Source organism: Ictalurus furcatus, chromosome 3 (genome assembly GCF_023375685.1).
Source record: "Ictalurus furcatus strain D&B chromosome 3, Billie_1.0, whole genome shotgun sequence".
Classification (NCBI taxonomy): Eukaryota; Metazoa; Chordata; class Actinopteri; order Siluriformes; family Ictaluridae; genus Ictalurus; species Ictalurus furcatus.
The window spans coordinates 939347-955576 of NC_071257.1; the positions used below are offsets into that span (position 1 = coordinate 939347).

The following is a 16230-nucleotide window of genomic DNA, read 5'->3' on the forward strand; positions in this document are numbered from 1 at the left end:
CCCATTCATACACTACGGACACTTTGGACACGCCAATCAGCCCACCATTGCATGTCTTTGGACTGGGGGAGGAAACCGGAGTACCCGGAGGAAACCCTCAACCCCGGAGGTGTGAGGCGAACATGTTAACCAGTGCAGCAGCTTGTGTTGTCACTTGACAGCTCCAGGATTTGAATCTGTGGTCATTGTCTGTGTGGATGTTCTGTGCATGTTTCCCCGGGTTCTCCGGTTTACTCCTACTGTCCAAAAACATACAAGTAGGCGGATTGGCTAGGATAAATTGCCCGTAGGTGTGAATGTAGTGTGTGAAAGTGTGTGTACATGGTGACTGGGGTGGGTGAATTTTTTCTGCTTCCGGATCCATCATAACCCTGAGCAGGATATGGTGCTTACTGGAGATGACGTGAAAATATAATATTATCATTACTACTACTACTACTACTACTAATAATAATAATAATAATAATAATAATAATAATAATATCTCCAGCCAAGCAATTGGAGGTCTATTGAGCTCACTGCATTTTTTTATGCGTGAAGCACGAAATAGATTTTGGAATCTGCAGCTTGTCGTCACAGCGACCGGTCGCGTTTCCACGGAGACGGTTTCCATGGGAACGCGGGTGTGCCAGTGAGACGGTATCCGAGGCGGAGTTTAAACGCGGGCTTTAAACGCTACATAATAATTATTATCAGTATTATTATAAGTGAGAGGATTGGACAGAAGGGAGCATGTCTGACACAACACCGCGGAGTGTAAGTGTTTCATTCAGTATTATTTCTGTGCCGTGTTCAATTCCACACATTACAATGCGATGTAATTGCTTTATTAGCACACAGACACACACACACACACACACACACACACACACACAAGGTGTTAGCTGATTATAGCACCGCTGCATTACTGCACTTTCCCTGGGTCACTCATAAATATAAATATAAATATAAATATATATTATTTTGAAATCTTTTATTCCGGAAGCGCACCAGGCTTTTGTTTATGAATGTATTGTTGCTTTACTGCATTTTATTTCCACATTATTGCTGATTAGCATTGTGGTTACTGCTTCTGTTCGTTTGATTGTTGAGTCCTTATTGTTTATCTGTTATTCACTACAGGGTATTAGACTTGAATGCAGGTTTTCCATGATTGGTTATTATAATATTTATTCATTATTGTTCCCTGATCTTTGCTATTCCTTTGATCCTTATTGTGGATTTGTTCAGTGTTTATTCATGAGCATGGTTACTGGTTATTGGATTTGAATTGTATTGGATTTATTGGATTCTTTTGTGCTGTAAATGATTTGTTATCGGTCGATGGTTTATGATGGTGAGCACTTTATCCCGGGAACACTGTGCATGAGCGGTGAGGAATACACCGTGGATAGGACACAAGTCCATCTCAGGACACCACACACACACACACACACACACACACACATATACACATTCACACTCGGTTACACCAAACCCAGAGAAGAACCATGTGAACATGGGAAGAACCACACAGACAGCTGGTTAATTATCAGTGGTCTCTTTTTTATTTGATATTAAAATTTACGTTCATGTTTTTTTGCTTCTGTTATTTGCTTAGTCAGTTATGGGCATGAGATGCTGCTTATTTGCTGGCTCATTTTTTGAAAACTGAAACAAATCTGGCAACCTGAGAGCAAAGCTCATACTTTTCCACCTGTTCTGTTTATGTACAAAATTGTGTTTTCCCCTTTTGCTTTTCTAATCGCTTTACTTCTCAGCCATTTGTTTCTAGCATCTTTTTTTTCCCCCTTCAGTTTCGGCTAATGAATATTAGTGGTTTGCTAGTGTTAAATGTCTGTGGTTACTTTTCCATCCATGTACGTCTCTGTGTGCAGGAGAAGGATTATGTTGGTCAGATTAAAGGAGGTCTGCGTCCTGCTATGAGAATCATAGTGATGGGCATCATTCACAAACAGCCAAGAAGGTACAATGTCACACACACCCACACACACACACACACACACACACACACTTCGCACACAATCAGTGCTGGACAGTCTGGAAAATCCTTTACACAGGAGCACATTGGAGTCGCTCTTTCTGTAATTCCCAGTCATGGCGCCAGTGCCAGCCCGGGGGAAAAAAGCATATCCCATGCAGATTTTGTTCTGCCAGATGTTAAAAGAGATACTCTGCAGCTTTGGCCTTATTTGGGAAATAAATGCACCCACCGCTCATTTCTCTCTAAAGAAGGATGACTAGAATTGGTGACAGTTCATTTATTCTAGTTTATTTAAAGTTTCTGCTGAGAAATGAGAGAAACATTTTTGCCATAGTCTAAAAAATTCCCAGAGCAGTGCAGTAAAAAGTGAATAGGGGGTATTTTTCTGATGCAATGCTTGACTATCGTGCAGTATGATGGTGACGGTGTCCTGCCCACCTCGAGAAGGTGACGAGGAGCAGGAGGGTGACGTGGGGTTGCAGCTGACGATCAAGTTCCCGGAAAGGGCCGTGATCCGCAATTACCGATTGAACGGGAAGTGGGGAACGGAGGAAAGCAACCTCTCTTTCTTCCCTTTTGCTGCTGGAGAGTCTTTTAAAGTAAGGTTTTGGGATATTCAGGTGAAACTGCACTTAGTGTCAGTCTTAATACTAACCATATGGGCAATGGTGAAGGAAGAATTCAAATAAAGCATTAAACATTTGGAAGCGTGTTGTTATATGAAAATAATCAACTCTCTCTCTCTCTCTCTCTCTCTCTCTCTCTCTCTCTCTCTCTCAGATGGAGATTGTGTGTGAACACCAGCAGTTCCGGATCCTGGTGGATGGTCAACCGTTATGTGGATTCACACACAGAGTGACCCAGCTGGCGTCCCTCACGTCCCTGCGCGTGGGTGGAGATCTGCAGCTCACCAAAGTTGCATGAAAACACAGGAGTCCTCATCCAAAACAAAAAACAAAAAACAAAAACAACACACACACACACAGGCACTCATAAGATAACTGCAGACCATTGACGCACTTAGTTCTTTCACGTAAATGACCCTCCTTTAGACCCTCCCTTTGACCCTCTGTGCCGACCATCGAGTCAGGAAAACTGCACACGGATTCTAATACAGAATGCAAAATATTCCAAAGCTCCAGTCAACTGTGATCTATACCCCTGTGTAACACTCAGACCTCACGCACACGCGTATGGATATTTCTGGAAACACATTCGTTGTTCTCCTGTGTTTAAAAAAAAAATGTCAACAAATTCTTCGCTCTGCAATCCACAGGGCTTCTGTAAAAGGCCATGCCGGACCAGTAGGTGGCAGTAACGCATCTTGTCCCTCAGCGCCATCAAATTCTAGCTTCTGATTGGTCAGAAGGTGTTGGTTAATTTTCTAAAAGAGCAGCTCTGACAGTAGTGCAGCTGGAAGTCACAGCTGTCTATTAACGCGCTTATCGTTTCTATAGTAACGGCTAATCCAGAGGGACTTATACAGAAGATGCTAGATTAAAACTGCGTAATCGTAATCATATACGGTGCATCCGGAAAGTATTCCCAGCGCTTCAGGAAAGTATTCCCAGCGCTTCAGGAAAGTATTCCCAGCGCTTCACTTTTTCCACATATTTGTTATGTTACAGCTTTATTCCAAAATGGATTCAACTCATTATTTTCCTCAAAATTCTACAAACAATACCCCATAATGACAACGTGAAAGAAGTTTGTTTGAAATCTTTAGCAAATTTATTAAAAACAGGTGTGTGCCTTTCCAAATCATGTCCAATCAACTGGATTTACCGCAGGTGGACTCCCATCGAGTTGTAGAAACATCTGAAGGATGATCAGTGGAAACAGGACGCACCCGAGCTCAGTTTTGAGTGTCATGGCAAAGGCTGTGAATACTTATGTACCTGTGCTTTTTTTTATTTTTTAAATTTTTTTTATTTTTAGATTTCAAACAAACTTTTCTCACCGTTCAGCGCCGTGAATACTTTCCGGATGCACTGTATGGTATTCTGAACGTTTCTGTAAGGAGATGTTTATTTAGCATTTAAGGACGGCGTTTCAACACTGACCAAAGCGCAGAGAATATGTTGTTTTCCAGAATATCCACGTGGACGTTGTTTCAGTGATGCAAACCAGGAGCTGAAATGTATGATTCATCATCAATAACCCTGACTACGTTAGACTAAATAAGCACGCTTTTAATTAAATAACACACCTTCTTTTTTTTAAACACATTTACAGACTGCTACTTCAAAGGAGGCAAAGAAAATCTCTGAGATGTACTGCTACCTGCTACAACCTTGACTTTGACCTTGACCTTTGGCTCTTTCGTATTCCAACAGAAGTGCCTTGACAAGTGCGTGCGTGTGTGTGTGTGTGTGTGTGTGTGTGTGTGTGTGTGTGGCTACACTGTCTTCATGGAAGTAGTAAAAATACAACCTGACTAACTTCAGAAAGCTCTCTGAGAGATTTCTGATGCAATATCTTACATGGTGCTAAAGAACAGGGTGGGGTGTGTGTGTGTGTGTGTGTGTGTGTCTCACACACTTGCCTACGATACACACTTTTAACACACACTCGGAAGTTCACGTATGCTGCATTAGAGTTCGCCTGTTCGCATCGACATGACGAACGCACGGCACACGATATCGACGTCTCTGATCGAGAAACAAAAACAACCAAACGTCTCTCAAGATGCCTTTGTGTGATTTTGATTCCGTATAAAAACAATAAACGTCTTTTTGAAAAGCGCTGACATGTTGTCGTGTTACTGCTCATGAGCTTCACTGTCACTAGAGGACGGTCCATCGCACTTCTTTTTTTTTTTTTTAATATTATTGTTACTTTTCTACACTTTTTCTTCACTGCTTTTTTATATATAAAAAAAACTGCTTCTTTTTTTTTTAGACACTTTTAGACGTGTTTTTGGAAATATGGATTTTATAAACTGCATTCCTTTTAAAGTAATTAAAGATTCAAAGCTTAATTGTTTTATTTTATTAAAATACAGTAATGGACTGTACATACACTTGAGCCCCGGCTGCCGCTGGTGATGTCACACTGAGCCGACCAATCAGCAGCGTCGCTTTAAACCCACAGCTCACACTTTCTCTTTGATCACATTTCTTGTTAGTTATTTTCCGCAGTGATCTTTTTAAATAAATAATTTCAACAAGTGGTGTGTAATGGAATTGCTGATTTTTATAAACATCATATCTTTTAAAACTATTCAATTATAAGTTGTTTTTATTTAAATGCAGTAACAGAAGGTTTGTAAATTTGATATTTAACTGCCACCGGTGATGTCACTCTGTACCAACCAATCAGCTGCTTCGCTTTTAACTCACACAGTCCTCACCTTCTTTCTTTCTTTCTGTCTTTTATCGTTTCACTTTTTTTAAACACCTTGTAAGCACAGTATTTATTCAAGACATTCATTTCTCCTTTACTCTTTCTTTCTTTCTTTCTTGAACACTTGTGGACGGCTGCGTATTTGTTCATTTATTTCATTTCTTTGCACATGCATTTCCTCTCATTTCTTCCTGTTTTCATTGTCCTCCTCTCTTGCTTGTGTATAATCACCCCATCCTTTCAAATCATGGAAATAAACACGTATATGTTTCAGTATTTTTCAATTTTTTTCCCCCGTCAGTCCTCCATCAACTCCTTACGAGTACAGTATTCATTTTCAGAAAGTGTTTTTCTTTCTTTCTTTCTTTCACGAAAACACTGTGTGATGTGTTTTTTCTTTTCTTTCTATATTCATTTCTCCAATGCCTTTCTTTCATTTTTCAATGTCTCTCTTGCTTAACTTCTTTTTTTTTTTTTTTTTTTTTTTATATTTCAAACCGTGAACATAAACCCTTTTTTTTTGTTGTTTTTTTTTTTTTATAGAAATATATTTTCAACTCCGTATGAGCAAAGAATTCACTCAGGAAACATATTATGTTTATTTATTTTTCTTGTCACTTAACAGTTTTTTTTTATTTTTCTCTTTTTAACTTTCATTTTTTTTTATATCAATATTAATTGTTTGTTTTTTTATAAAACATCTTTTTGATTTCTTTCTTTCTTTCTTGATCCCCCTCCCATTTAGTCTTTCACCCGTCACTTTCACCCCTCGCTACTCTACATGCTTTAAAAGATAACTCTGAAACCTTTTCATGAGTTTAGTGCTTTATTTTATTGTATTTAAATTGAATACAGCATCATAACAATATAGTACCGCGTGATATGACAGGGTAATACCGGCACGTACCTGGTGATAACTGATCCGTATAAAAGCAGATAAAAATATTACATTAACACTAAAAGTCTTGCTCGGTATAAAACTAGTATTACTGTACATACTGCAAACATTCAAGGAGTTTCGCAGAAGACAATAAAAAAAGTGCTTAGAGTGAGAATAAGTTAAAGAAAGTTAAAGAAACAGCTGATGGCAGTCTGTAGTGGATTTCACATCCAGCCACTGAAACGTCTAGTGACTGTCAAATGGACGTGAACGTTATGAATATATTGTCCTGCCAGCAGGATGAGCTTCCTTGTGGTCTTCAGAGCTGCAGATACACTAGCAAAGGCCATCAGCATGGAGCTGGATAAACCGCTGCAGAGCTTCTCGGGTTTCGCACGTAAAATCCATTAAACGAATGTTAAATAAGTTTTGTCTTTCTTAAATAATAGTCTCTAGCATTTTCGTCTCTCATCGTAACTAGGTGTCACGACAAAACAGTGAAGTATTAGCTAATGGTTCTGAATTGATGCGTTGAATATATTTTGGGGTTTGTAAAACTCAGTGCTACAATCATGATCACGCAGGACGTGATCTGGGCGTGAAAGGCTTGACCGCACCGTGACGTCAGCTGCCTTTCGGGCTAACCACATCTTTACGTCTGCTGCTTGATGGCTTTGATCCACTCCATCTTCTCCTGGTGTGTGGGAGCCTGGATGAAGTAATGTCTGTCCGTCTGAGTGATGATCTTAAATAAGTTCCCCTGGATTTTACCTTTCACACCTGCACATGACCAAACACACACACACACACACACACAGCGGCGTTATCGTTTAGCTGTAATCTGCCTCTCGTCTGACCCGTCTGGGCATGCAGAAAAAACATTACAGCTCTGTAAAACATTCCCGCTGTGCTATAACATTATACCTGGACATCCTTTAATATATACTGTGCAATATTGTTGACTGATAATCTACCTGTAATTATGTTGACACACACACACACACACACACACACCTGAGGGTACGCCATTGTCATCCAGAGAGGAAACCAGACAGCCGCGTAAAGAGAACCCGCCGGCAGGAGTGATGTCATCCTGAGGAACACAGGAAGTAGACAAGTCAGTACACAATCGAGAGCAACAACATAGCAACAAAGCTCAAAGTGTTATTTATGGGCAGTGGGGGCTTAGCGGTTAAGGCTCTGGGTTACTGATCGGAAGGTCAGGGGTTCAGCACTGCCAAGCTGTTGGGCCCTTGAGCAAGGCCCTTAACCCTCTCTGCTCCAGGGGGCGCTGTATCATGGCTGACCCTGTGCTCTGACCCCAGCTTCCTGACAGGCTGGGGTATGCGAAGAAAAGACTTCCACTGTGCTCTATTGTACATGTGACCAATAAAGACTCGTTATCATTATTTGCCAGAGTTAGGAAAATCCTGTCATTTTCAGTGCGAGATACTTTAAAGGTTTAAAGTTATTCTGAAGTGTTTTATTCCTGTATCTTATTTCTTTTTTTCTGCGTACGGTTACATTTAACGTCGTGGAACGTCAACAAAACAAGCTCCCCCTGACGTCGGAGCAGCTAGAAACGTTCGTCCCTTCGTCACGGTCTCCGTTTTTCTCCCTCTCGGAATTATTCAAACGAAAACAAGAAACCACAAAGAAGCGTAAACTCCTCTGTCCCGAACGTGGCGCGAAACTTATACAAGACCGATACAGAAGCACTGACACTGGAGACTCCTTCCGTGAACGTCACATTCACAGAAAACATCACCACGTCAATAATCACACGCGGTTTTTAATGCGTTTATGTGGCGCGAATGAGAATCGCGAATGCCAATGAGCCGTTGCTACGGAAACCGTAACGCATTAAAACGAGCGCATTCATGTAAACCTGGCCTTGTTTTTCAATATCTCCGGAAGAAATAAAGCGTTGCACGTTAGCCGGGAACAGACCATCATCCTTCATGACGTGAAGGAAGTCCGTACTCGAATGGTCCGTGTATGTAAATATAATAACCGACTGGTTTGGTTTTAGAATTCTGTTAAAACCCTTCGTAAACTTAGCCTTTCTATTCCTCATTAAGATCTCACACACATTAATACTGTGACCATTTTTAAAACGTTTTATTCTCTGTTTTGATGTTACTGTTATCAATCGGCGCAGCCGTGTGGGGAAATCTGGGATCAGGGTGGATCGATGAATAGTTTCGGCTCTGAAGGCGTAAACGTATTTGACGTCAGTGATCTCACCTTGCTTGGGTCGTAGTAGTGTATGAAACCTGGGTCCGACCTCAGCACGAAGAGTCGCACCTTCCAGTTCTTAACATTGTGTCCCTACACACACACACACACACACACACACACACACATTCACAAGTGAGAAACCCATGATGTTGTCTCTCTGTCCGTGTGATACAGGATCTATCCTGTAGTCCATCCTTACGATGGAGTTCTAACCCTGAAGATTTGATGATGATGATGATGATGATGATGATGATGACGGTCTGATTTAGATCCTCAAGCCTAATTTAAAGCCGGCATTTCTGTGTCTTCTTTTACTCACCTGTTTGACCAGGTATCCTCTCTTCTGCACTCTTCCACTCAGCTCCACCGCAGACACGGACTTCTCCGACTTCATACTCCCCCGCTTCTTAAAGCTCGCAGCCTGATGTCCCACACACACACACACACACACACATTTATAGTTAAAACAAAACAGCCCTGGCTCCTCACATCTGCTCATTCGGGAACGTTACGACAGGAGCAGGAAGACGTACGAAGCTGTAGAGAGCTGTAGAATCGTCGATGAACTGTTCTCCGAGAGCGCCGTTCCTCACGGCGGCTACGCTCTTCACTCCGACAGCTCTCACGCAGCCTTCATCGAGCAGAGCCGACGCCAGAGTCACGGCCTCCACCCGAGTCAGAGCCAGCTGAGTGAACACCAACCAGTCCACCACTGCCGAGCCTACACACACACACACACACACACACACACACACACACACACACACACACACACACACACAACAGACTGTTATTATACTCCACCTTACACTTCAAACAGGATTAAAAGAAACAAAAGGGAGAAAATATATCATGTGTATTAGTAGTGCGATGATATACAGTTTGTATTGTATTTATTTTGGAGGAGGAAATCAGGATCTCCTGAATCTACGCGTTCCTCAGTTCGCTACGGTTCTTATTAACAGAACTTATTCATTAAATGTCTTCCGGGTTTCATTATTTGAAAGTAAAATGATGCAAACTTTTGCACTCGACATATACCCGAGTGTGTGTGCGTGTGAGTGTGTGTGTGAGTGTGTGTATGTGCTGGATGTTGTAAGGATACAGACCTGAGAAGCAGTTGATGTAGGTGCTGCCCTGCTCCACATGGCTGCTCATCTTAATGCCGCTGTGAACGTCATGCATGGAGTCCACCACCTGACTGATACACACACACACACACACACACACACACACTTCAGGATGGAAAAAATTTCAATTTAAACGTACGCGTACATACGAAATAATAAAATAATAATAAAATATCTCCGTCATGAAGATGTCGGAAAACTTCAAGTGAGCCCTGACACTGGAGACTCCTTCCTTAAATGAACGAGCTGTTACTATAGAAGCGACGACATATTTGAACAAGTGCACGTGATCCGCAGATGCACGACTGCAGACACGTCTACTGATGTCACAGTTTCTGACCAATCAGAATCCAGAATTCACCTCGTTATATAATAATAATAATAATATGAATATGAATAGAAATGAGTGATTGATGTCCGAGCTGAAAATATCGTGTAGTTGTGTATTATATCGCACTGATGATATAAACACGCCGATGACCGAAACCCGCCTCACCTGAGGTTAACGCTGTGGAGCTGGAGCGATCGTGAAGATTTCCTGACGGCCGGAGAAGGAGCCGAAGCGTCGACCGGGCCGAGTCTCCTCGCGGCTGCGCCGATCTCCTCGGCCCACTCGTCTCGCTCCTCTCGAGAACACGCCTCCAGGAAGTACTCCTCCGAAGTGCTGATCTTCAGTCTCAGGACCAGCTAGGACACAAACACACCTGTTACAAAAGCACTGACACTGGAGACTCCTTACAAAAACGCATTACAAACATCTTCACCATCTCAACGATCGTAATATCTCTTTGTTTTGTCTTTTTTTTTTAAAAGACACATTTTTCTAAATCTGTTGTGAAACAAGTTTAGAGATTAGAGATTGTAGGATAAAGGTTTGTAGCTTTTGTTTTTTAAAAACATGTTCAAACAAATATTGTGTAATGTCTCCATGTGTGTCCCTGTTCCACTGACTGACTCTTTAACTACTCAACACACGCCACAACAAGCTTGGATACGGAAAAACACTGGTTACTGTGATGCCCGAGCACTAAACTACAAAACACAAACACACACACACACACACACACACACGTACACCGTGTTCCTGACAAGTCCGAGCAGAATACCGAATTACGCAGGACGTTTAATACAACGTTTTATTGGATAAGTGGAACTTTAACACCCTGCAGCTGTGAACTAGATGGAACAAATCCCAGAGACACGCCCGATGAGACTGTCGAAATGACCGATCACACATTATAATTCTCATTCGATCTCCGGTACGCGTGTGCTGGATAATGAACCTTGAAATCGTCCACGTGCTGTAAAAAACAAACAAACTCCCGGGCGCCATTTTTTTTTTTTGAGTAACAGTAAAATATCCTTCGTACACAATTCCATTTACAGCAGCGTACTGTATACTCTATGGGTTCTGTCGCTTTGTCTTACCGGCCTGTTTTCGTATTCCAGGTAAGGACAGGTGATCTCACATCCGCGTAACGGGACGCTCCCCCTGTGGCACGAGTCCCGTTTTCCCCCTTCATACCTGTAGTACAGCAGCTGCTCGGCTTTCAGGACGAACCACCGAACCTTCCAGTTGTGAACCACGTGACCCTGATGAGAAGGATGAACAGAGGTGATTGTAATACCGCAGTGCCGGCGAATTCTGGATTCTGATTGGTCAGAAGGTGTCGATTCATCGTTCGCTGTCTACAACAGCAGGAGCGCGGCCTTTATACGTATTAACGAGCGATAATCGTTTCTATAGTAACGCCTCGTCCGCAGGGAGTGTGGTAATGATCTACCGTTGTTAATCTGACGAAGTGCTTTCGTGTTTTTCGTTCGCTTAACATATTTCTCAGGAAGGAGTCTCCGGTGTCAGCGCTTCAACGTCGCGGTTTTTCTATAACGTGACAGGATGCAGGTTTTTGGTCTTATTACGTTCAAGACAGAGAGAGAAAAAACACAAGGCTGTTTATAGCTGCTGTAGCGGAAGCGAGAACAGGAACATTAAATGCACGTGTAAACAGGTAAAAGTACACGTTGTCATTCTTTAATAAGTAAAAGTGTTACTGCCGGCAAACTGAGGAATACGAGACTTCAGCGAAGAAAAGGATCAGGTCTAAAACTCGTCTTCCACATCAGTCCAGTATAAAAAAAAAAACACCACTTACCCTCTTGACCAAAAAGCCTTCTTTGAGAACAGAGCTCTTCTGCGTGTCCATGGCTACTGATGTCTGCTGTTCTGACAAAGCACTGAGGGTTGGGTTTTTTTTTTATAGCCCAGAGTGAATTGCGTCATCACTCCACCACACCCCACCCCACACGCCCCAGGGCACAGAAACAGCGTCCAAGCTAAAGAGAAGTGCAAACAGAGGGCAGGAGTGTCGGAAGTGCATTCCTAAATGGTTGAAGGATCTGCAGGGTGGAGCGGTTCCTTTAGCTGGAACTCGGTTTCTTCTTAATATTTCAGCGTCATAATTAAAACACATTTCTTTTTTTATGTTAAATGCCTTGTAATTGCACAGCAAAACATTTTACAGTTGGGAAAAAAAGCACACCCCATCGTCCCTCACTCCTATTGGTAATTACCGAATTGCTTAAGTTAAACTGCTATAACTTTGTCACGTCATAAAGATACAAAACTAAAACTAAAAAACTAGCTAGCTAACGCCTATACGTGTTGCTACTTAGCTTGGACTCTTGATGCGAACGGGCTGAATAATCAAACTAAAGGGTTTTTATGCAGGGAAAGCAGTTAAATAAGATGCAACATGGCGACTACAGACAAGCTAGCAAGTTAGCTTTGCTAATTAGCAAAGATGAATCACTAGCTACGCTGCTGCGGGAAAGCAAAACAATAGAAACTGTCACAGAATTTGTAATGGTTTTAATGGTTATAATGGGAATCGCATTGGTTTTAATGCAAACTGTAATAAGACTCCCTTTGCGTCTCTACTGGTAATTTGTTGCCTTCTATTGGTGGCATGTTATGTCTAGTGGATACCATTAAGGACCATTAGATCCCCTTGGACATTTGGTAATGGTTCTAATTTTTTAACGGTTGATGGTTTGTAATGGTATTTGTAGTGGAAACCATTATAATTTCTGTGATGGTTTCTACTGGGGGGTTTTTCCAGCTAACTAGACTGAAAAAGTTGTTTATGTGACGCATAAAGCGTTTTACACTCCACTGATAATAATATAAATCACAATGAATACCTTGATTTAATCCTGAATATCACTTTGTTTTACGTCTTAAACACCACATTCAACCAAATAAATACATTTTAAGATATTTTTAATGGAAATTTATTGATTTAGTGAGAAAAAAAAACCCCTGGGATTTAAACTTATTACATTGTGGTGTGATAATAACTCGGAACCTAACTTAAGAGTCATCAGTGCTCAGGTGTAGACTGATTAGAAAAGTAAGCACTTTCTCAGACATGTAGCTATTTTTTTTATGAGTCATAATAAAAAAAACACTGAGTCACAGGCGGCCTGATGGCGGTGTCGCAATCTGAGTCACTTCAGTCGAGCTTTTTCATTTTAGAGTCATAGATGACTCTACAGGGAGATGATTCTACAGTGCAGAACCATAAAACACCATGGTTACCAATTAAACAATAGGAAAAAATGTTCTGTTTTCTAAATGATCTATAAACATATCAAATACAGTGATGGGAAACGGTCCATAAACAAACCTAATTGTAAAGTGAAGTTTCATTTTCAGGATATTTACACGTATATTGGATAAAAACATAAAATGCATAAATGTAAAGCCGCAACTAATTCTTTGTCTTTTATTTATTTATTTATTTATTTATTTTAAAGTTCTGAGTCCTGTAGAAGTTGCCCAAAATCTAGTTTGTGAATAAAATCACGTTTCTCAATTCTCGACATTAACAAGAAAGTATTTATCCACATGTATGTCCTGTAACAGACAGAATTATGTTTAAATAAACCTTTATTAAAGATATCATTTTTTTTTTTATAGCAAGCTTGATGTTTCTTTTAAGATATCAGATATCAACCCCAGCTTTAAAAACAAAAATGCTCCACCCAGCAATTGTAATTTTATGATAAGTCTATACGACAAACCACAGATCTTTAATGCTCTTTAAAAAAAAAAATCTAATAAATAATGTGACTTAAAAAACAAACAAACATGATAATAACGTTAGGGTGAAAAAAGAACATCGGCACTATGGTCCACGCTGTCCTTTAAAAAATAATGGTGTAATGTCGCCCTCTAACGGCGATATAAAGTCAGTGACGGCGCTGTAGTTGTTTATAAACACTGCTAGCCGGCGACAAAGACCTGCTATAAAATTCACACCGCTGTCACGCGCTTATAGCGGTATTAAATCTTAGATATAAAACCAACTGTCCTCTAATGCCGAAAATACTCAAATGATATCAAACTTAATCGAAAAGAAATAATTAATTACTTTGTTTCGTTGTCAACTTATAGAATGATGCAGGAATTAGTCCTAAAACCCGGAAATGAGTTAGCATTGCAGCCCTTCCGGTTCCATCTTCCCGAAGTCAACCGGGTTTTTGGTTAAATGCCTGAAATAAGGTCTGTGGTTAACACAAGCTCAAGATATTTTCACGTTTTGTTCTCATATATAAAATACTTCAGCAATACCCCCACTCGTGATTTTTAAAGCTTTTACGTGACTTGAAAAAGGCGATCGCTAACAAGTGGCTAAATGGTTCTACGGAGGTTGTCGGGGACATTAAACGTCATCACGCCGAACAGGAAAACTCATCTACTACAGTCTCGTCGTGTTCATCCTCGCGCTCTGGCAAACTATTCCAACTCAAACTTTCCCAGCTTGATCAGTTTATAGTATTGTATTGTATTGTAACTGTAGTTTTTGTTTTTAAATAAAGATTGAAAGAGTTGTCTGAAGCGTAGCGGTGGTGACACTGAAGTCATCCGACCGCAGTGTAGTTCGTTTCTAGCCTAACATTAGCTTTTTTTATTAGCTTTTGGCGATTGTATTTAGGTTTCAAAATTCATAAAAGTTGTGTTCCTTTGTGAGGATTTTCTTGATGAACAAAACGTCTAAGAATGAAACTTTTGTAACAGAGTGTGTTTTTTGGCAATAATCTAAAAGCCAATGGAAAAATTCCTATTGTGTTTTCGTCGAGGGAACCAGGGTGATGCTAACTTCCGGGTTGGCCAACAAAAAATATACGTCATCCCTGCACCACTCTCTTCTATTATTTCTTACTCATTTTGTTGTATTCTTTAATTTATATGTATTAGATTATACACTATTATGTTATTTTAATAACTACTAAGATTGTTTTTTTTTTCTCCCATATAAACAGTATGACATTAAGATGGAAAAGAAAATCAGAAAATCCAACCTTTAAAAAAAAAAATGGTGTAATGTCGCCCTCTGGTGGCCGTATAAACACAGTGATAACGCTGTAGTTGTTTATAAGCACCGCTAGAGGGCGGTTATAAAATTCACGTGCTTCTAGCCGTATTGGAAATAAATAAATATATAACACATGTAGTAAATACTCGTGGGTTATTAGTTAAAACCAGTCTGTATATAAAGTGGACTGATTCTCACTGCTATTTTAGTGTGTGTGTGTGTGTGTGTGTGTTGGTGTGGAAATCAGATCCTGCATATAAGGTGGTGAACCAGGACACGACCCTGATCCTCTTTTAATTAAAAGTACTCTTGGACACACACACGTATCCTTGTTGGCCACAGCTGTGTTAGGCGCTACCTGTGTCTGTGTGTGTGTGTGTGTGTGTGTCTAGCAGTAACCATTAACTCTGTTCAAATATCCTTTGCGTAAATGATGATGTCAAAAAAAGTTTCCCGGATGCACACACCAACACACCTATATACACACACACACACACACACACACACACACACACACACACACACAGAGAGAGAGAGACAGAGTTTGAGACAAGTACTGAAAAATAATCCTCAAGTAAAAAAAAAAAAAAAAAAGTAGTTAAAAGTATAAAAGTACAAATTGAAGTAGAGTATTAAGTCGTCGCTGGATAATAACAGTCCAAGGATCTGTGCAGTCTTTGCAAAGTATTGGCACCCGTCTATCCTTGCCATCAGTGGAAAGATACATCCACAGGACCACGACTGAGCAGATTCTGCTTTAGCATTAAAGCGTTATCAAATAAGCAGATGGCAAACAGACGGCTCATTATAACACTTTATAGTATGATTGTGTATTATTTTTGCTGTATATGTTACAGATCTATCACTTCCTACTAATTACACACATCTGTACATGACCACTTCTAAATAAAAGTGAAAAATAATAATATGTACAAAATGTTGCATGTTGTTCAGAAACCCTAGCACTGACGCGTTTAATTTCACACACCGCTGCTCTCACGAAAATCTTCTTAAGAAAGAAGTCTTGAGATAAACACTAAGAATTTCGTAAGAATGTTAAGTGCAATTCTTGAAAAATTCTTAACAAGTTCCCAAATGTTTCCTTACACATCTTAATTTTTTTCTCAAGAATAAAATGACCTTTTTTTTTTTTTTTTTTAAAGTAGCAATCACCCCCGCATCATTTACTGGAATGTAGAGGGTGTGAGACGTGTTTATTAACCGACAGTAACTGTCATAGGAGGATTTACTCTCTGGAAAGTGGAAACAATT

General features: G+C 40.3%; 2 protein-coding genes across 3 annotated transcripts; one reads left to right on the plus strand and one right to left on the minus strand.

The window, feature by feature from the left end:
* The first annotated feature begins 566 nt into the window (after nt 1-566).
* On the plus strand, nt 567-4733 carry si:ch211-10a23.2 (Galectin-related protein A-like). 2 transcript variants are annotated; one of them, XR_008385462.1, is made up of 5 exons: nt 567-756; nt 1878-1966; nt 2397-2583; nt 2765-4124; nt 4220-4733. XR_008385462.1 is itself a non-coding variant. In XM_053620257.1 (4 exons), exons 1-4 carry the CDS (start codon nt 733-735, stop codon nt 2906-2908), a joined length of 444 nt encoding a protein of 147 aa, XP_053476232.1. In that variant the 5' UTR covers nt 567-732; the 3' UTR covers nt 2909-4733. The 2 variants fall into 2 exon arrangements, 1 of the variants encoding a protein (XP_053476232.1); XM_053620257.1 differs by having other exon boundaries at nt 2765-4733.
* A 1089-nt stretch (nt 4734-5822) lies between these two features.
* plek2 (pleckstrin 2) lies at nt 5823-11880 on the minus strand. Its single transcript, XM_053620254.1, has 9 exons — nt 11734-11880; nt 11009-11173; nt 10077-10267; nt 9560-9651; nt 8984-9171; nt 8770-8871; nt 8457-8540; nt 7224-7302; nt 5823-6989 (listed from the first exon to the last, which is right to left on the minus strand). The coding sequence occupies exons 1-9, from the start codon at nt 11782-11784 to the stop codon at nt 6862-6864; spliced, it is 1080 nt and encodes a 359-aa protein (XP_053476229.1). The 5' UTR covers nt 11785-11880; the 3' UTR covers nt 5823-6861.
* Between the last annotated feature and the right edge of the window lie 4350 nt (nt 11881-16230).

What these genes read in the sequence shown, in the direction of transcription:
- si:ch211-10a23.2 (XM_053620257.1), top strand. Translation starts at nt 733, where the DNA reads ATGTCTGACACAACACCGCGGAGT. An exon ending in CTGACACAACACCGCGGAGT is followed by an intron (nt 757 to 1,877) that starts GTAAGTGTTTCA and finishes CTCTGTGTGCAG; the next exon opens with GAGAAGGATTATGTTGGTCA. An exon ending in ATTCACAAACAGCCAAGAAG is followed by an intron (nt 1,967 to 2,396) that starts GTACAATGTCAC and finishes ACTATCGTGCAG; the next exon opens with TATGATGGTGACGGTGTCCT.
- plek2 (XM_053620254.1), bottom strand. Translation starts at nt 11,784, where the DNA reads ATGGACACGCAGAAGAGCTCTGTTCTCAAAGAAGGCTTTTTGGTCAAG. An exon ending in CTACATCAACTGCTTCTCAG is followed by an intron (nt 9,172 to 9,559) that starts GTCTGTATCCTT and finishes GTGTGTGTGTAG; the next exon opens with GCTCGGCAGTGGTGGACTGG. An exon ending in CTACAGCTCTCTACAGCTTC is followed by an intron (nt 8,872 to 8,983) that starts GTACGTCTTCCT and finishes GTGGGACATCAG; the next exon opens with GCTGCGAGCTTTAAGAAGCG.